This window comes from Atta colombica, unplaced genomic scaffold (genome assembly GCF_001594045.1).
Source record: "Atta colombica isolate Treedump-2 unplaced genomic scaffold, Acol1.0 scaffold153, whole genome shotgun sequence".
Lineage (NCBI taxonomy): Eukaryota > Metazoa > Arthropoda > Insecta > Hymenoptera > Formicidae > Atta > Atta colombica.
In genome coordinates, this window is record NW_017259243.1 from 3,941,384 (window position 1) to 3,945,195 (window position 3,812).

At 30.2% G+C, this 3,812-nt stretch overlaps 1 protein-coding gene across 1 annotated transcript in view; it reads right to left on the reverse strand.

Annotated features, from left to right (window-relative positions):
- LOC108685544 (DNA damage-regulated autophagy modulator protein 1-like) overlaps positions 1 to 2,710 on the reverse strand; it is a 3,776-nt gene extending 1,066 nt beyond the window's left edge. The window contains exons 1-3 of the mRNA XM_018190398.1: positions 2,640 to 2,710; positions 1,536 to 1,657; positions 1,052 to 1,278 (exon numbers count right to left, since the gene is read on the reverse strand). Coding sequence (XP_018045887.1) covers positions 1,052 to 1,278; positions 1,536 to 1,657; positions 2,640 to 2,710 — 420 coding nt within the window. The remainder of the gene's footprint in view (positions 1 to 1,051; positions 1,279 to 1,535; positions 1,658 to 2,639) is intronic.
- Between the last annotated feature and the right edge of the window lie 1,102 nt (positions 2,711 to 3,812).

Here is a 3,812-nt window from a genome sequence, read left to right on the forward strand (position 1 = left end):
GGAACATAATAGTAAAATGGGAATTTAAAAATTTGATAGGAAATATAAGAAAAGCCTCTTAGTGACTTCTGTGAAGTTGGTGACTTTATTTTTCAAAAAATGAAATTTTAATCACAGTTCTGAATGCACCCCGAAGAGTTCTGGAGTTTCTATTCAAAATTAAAAATAATTCCGGCGAATTAACACAAAAAATCGAAAATTAAAAATTAAAAATTTGGAGAGCCAACTTCATAAAACGCAGAACGAAAAATTGTGATATTTTCTAAATTTAGTCCTAGCGTTTTAAATGATAATAACTTTTGATAAAACACTCCTTGGATGTTAGAAATTTATTTAATTTTTTCTAACGAAAGTTATTAATGTTCGAAGCACTAGGACTAACGGTTTAAGAGATATCGCGATTTTTCGTTTATTGAATCGAAAATTTTTAATACCCGAGGGATGAAAATTATTTAAAAGTTCTGGCAATTCTGTCGACAGTTTTGGATAGCACCCCGAGTTCTAACGAAAGTTAATGCTCGAAGCTAATGACAACAAGTTTAAGAAATATCGCGATTTTTTTATGTCTGATTCTCTTATATCTGAGGGACAAAAAATTTTTGAACGTTACGGCAGTTCTGTTGACAGTTCTGAATAGCACTCTAAGAGTTTTATCGAAAGTTATTATATTTATTCATTTAAAGTTCTAGGACTAATGATTTAGAAAATATCGCGATTTTTCGTTCTGCGTTTTGTGAAGTTGGCACCCCAAATTTTTAATTTTCGATTTTTTGTGTTAATTCACCGGAATTATTTTTAATTTTGAGCAGAACTTTTCGGGATGCATTCGGAACTGTGACCAAAATTTCATTTTTTGAAAAATGAAGTACCAACTTCGCAGAGGTCTCCTAATGTCAAATGATTGACCGGAAAGAAAGCCAATCTGACATTACTAGCTCAAATGTTCTTTTAGTTCTGTGCCAAAGAATGATGCAATATCATCAATAAATTAACATTGTCTTTGACATCGAAACGTTCGTGATAAAACGTAATGATTCGCATCACGGTATACCTGAAGACAGAAATAGAGAGTGCCAGCAGAGAAGCAAGTCATCGCTCCAACCATATGAGCCGCGATTACGCGAGCTTCTTGAAAATTGGCTAGTATATCGAGACCAAAGCAAGCAAGGATTCCGCAGCACGTTGTCACCGCGATAACCTTTTTGTCTACAAGATCGTGGCCTCTTTCTATCTGCCATTGCAGTACTTGTCGATGCCTGATGTAAACACAGCACCCGACTGTGTAAAAGATGCAAATTGAATTCTTTTTATTGCGTTCAAGAAAACTTTTCTGAAGTTATTTTTATCTCCATTTTTCCTAATCATTCTCTACACTTTCTTTTAGATTTTTTTTTACATATTTGTAGATGTCTAATAATTAATTCATAGATTTTATTTTCATTTATATGACTCGTGACTTAAATTCTCTGTCTAAAGTATAAGATAAGTTTCACTTATAATTAGTCTATAAAGTTCTTGGAATTGTGTTTACATACGTAAAAGAGCTGCGATGTTCAGACATTGTGCGAATATGCAGGATTCTGGTGACAATGTTCCAGTCTCCGATATATAAGGGAATCCAGGTACCACGTGGTCCCATTGCACCGATATAGTGTATCTGAAACATGAGTCATTTGTAAACTATAAACTTGAGTAGCGCGAGCGAGTATATAATGCTTCAGGTTTCTTCGACTTCCTTGACTTGCTTGCAAAGTTCTTTTATGGTTAGCTCTTGATCGTTAAATAATTTTGACATGTATTTGCTATAGACATTTAAAAATCAAATAATTTTTCTTAATTTTCAATTGATTTTTGTACACATATATTTATATCTTATTTATTTTATAAGGAGACACAGATATCGAAGTATAAGTTCAATTTAATTTTTGAAATCATTTGAATTAGATATAATGTAGATATAACGTATATAATGAAAGAAAATAACGTTTTGGTTACGCATTAAACGAATAAGCAGATTTTTGTTAAGTACATCTTATATATTGTATTTATTGCGAATATTTTGATATGATGATTACTTTTATTTTAAAAGAAACAGATTGATAATAATTTAACATTATTTACATAAAAGATAAAATAGTATCAAAGTCGATTTATTTTTAAATAAACTAAGCAAATTCTTATTTTGTTTTAAAGATTCTGAAATAAATATTTTCTAAATTTTTTGTTATGTTTATGTTAATAATGACTGAGTCACAGTCATGAATTCTATATAAAATAACTTAGTAAACATACATAACTATCATATATAATTATATAAATATATATATTTGACATATATGGCTGTTATATTCATTATTTGCTGGGAATTTCATGTTTAATAATGATTTTCACGTTTTAAAAAGGAATAACTAATTGAGTATAAAGAGAATATTTCAAGTCAAGACTTATTAATAAAAGGCTGCAACATTTTTATCTATCTTGGAAAAATGTGTGTGTGTGTGTGTGTGTGTGTGTGTGTGTGTGTGTGTGCGCGCGCGCGCGCGTGTGTGTGTATATATATATATATATATATATGTATATATATTGTAGCTTTTAAGCTAATAATTTGATCTAGCCTCATTTAAAAATTGCGGACTTACGTAATTACAAATGTCACTGGGATTAAGATGAAGAGACTCAATGGTAATACGTGCAATTTCCCATACGCCATTCTCGTTTCGTCCTCAATGCTGTAAGACGCATTGTTCTTATCTTGTGTTATTCTTATATAGTTCGATGCGTTCTACATCTACGCTTGGATTCAATGCATTCTTCGCTATATTCCTTATTGGATTGATTAAGATTAGTGGCGATACAATAATATTGATCGATGGATCAAACATAAAAAAAATGATAAAGAGACGCGAGTCTTAAATTGATAGAAAAAGAGGTTGAAGTGATACATGGCCGTTCATAAAGGATACAGTTAAGATGATTCAGAGGACCTTAGGCAGGATCCTCCTTGTGATTTATAATGTTCATGATTGACCAATTGGTAACATTAACAGTAGAAAATTATATTCTCTAATTATATCGCTAATGGAATCATACATGAAAATACACATGTATAAATGCATCAACTAGAGGAAGAATAAGTACAAATGGATTTTATAAATAGATCATTTTTTATAAGTAATTTCATGAAATCATTTGTTATATCGAATCGTCCATATTAGTGAAAGGAGTCATACGATCAAGTTTTTAGCAGAAAACTTCATTATATTAAGTTTCGCCAAAATAAGAAATGAAATTTATTTTAAGAGTAATAAAATGGAAATTTGTAAAAAAAAAATGCGATCAAAATTCTATCATAAAATTCTATTGTAAAAAGAATACCGGAAATTATTTTATAAAAGCATACCGACTTACCTTGAAAATTTTGCGTAGTTAGTGGCTTTTTTTCTAAGAATATATTATCAAGATTCATGCCACAGGGACATTTGATCGTGAGGCGTCTTGTAGCGACTGTCTGTCGCTGTGCTACCTCTTATCGTTCGCACCGTACCAATCACCACGCACACTATTGCGTGTTAATTAACGTGAGACGTGTAATATATGATATATGTGCGCTCATGCGAAATTTAATTTATTTTTTAATATATTTCCATGAGAATTTTTTAACAAATAAGAAATAACGACTAATAATATTTATTTAAATTAGTTAGTATATTTAAATTAGTATATTTTAATTAGTATCAAATGATAAGTCGGACGAAATTGTCATCTTATTTCAATTATCACTATATATTTAAAAATCATTAATCAAAGAGAAA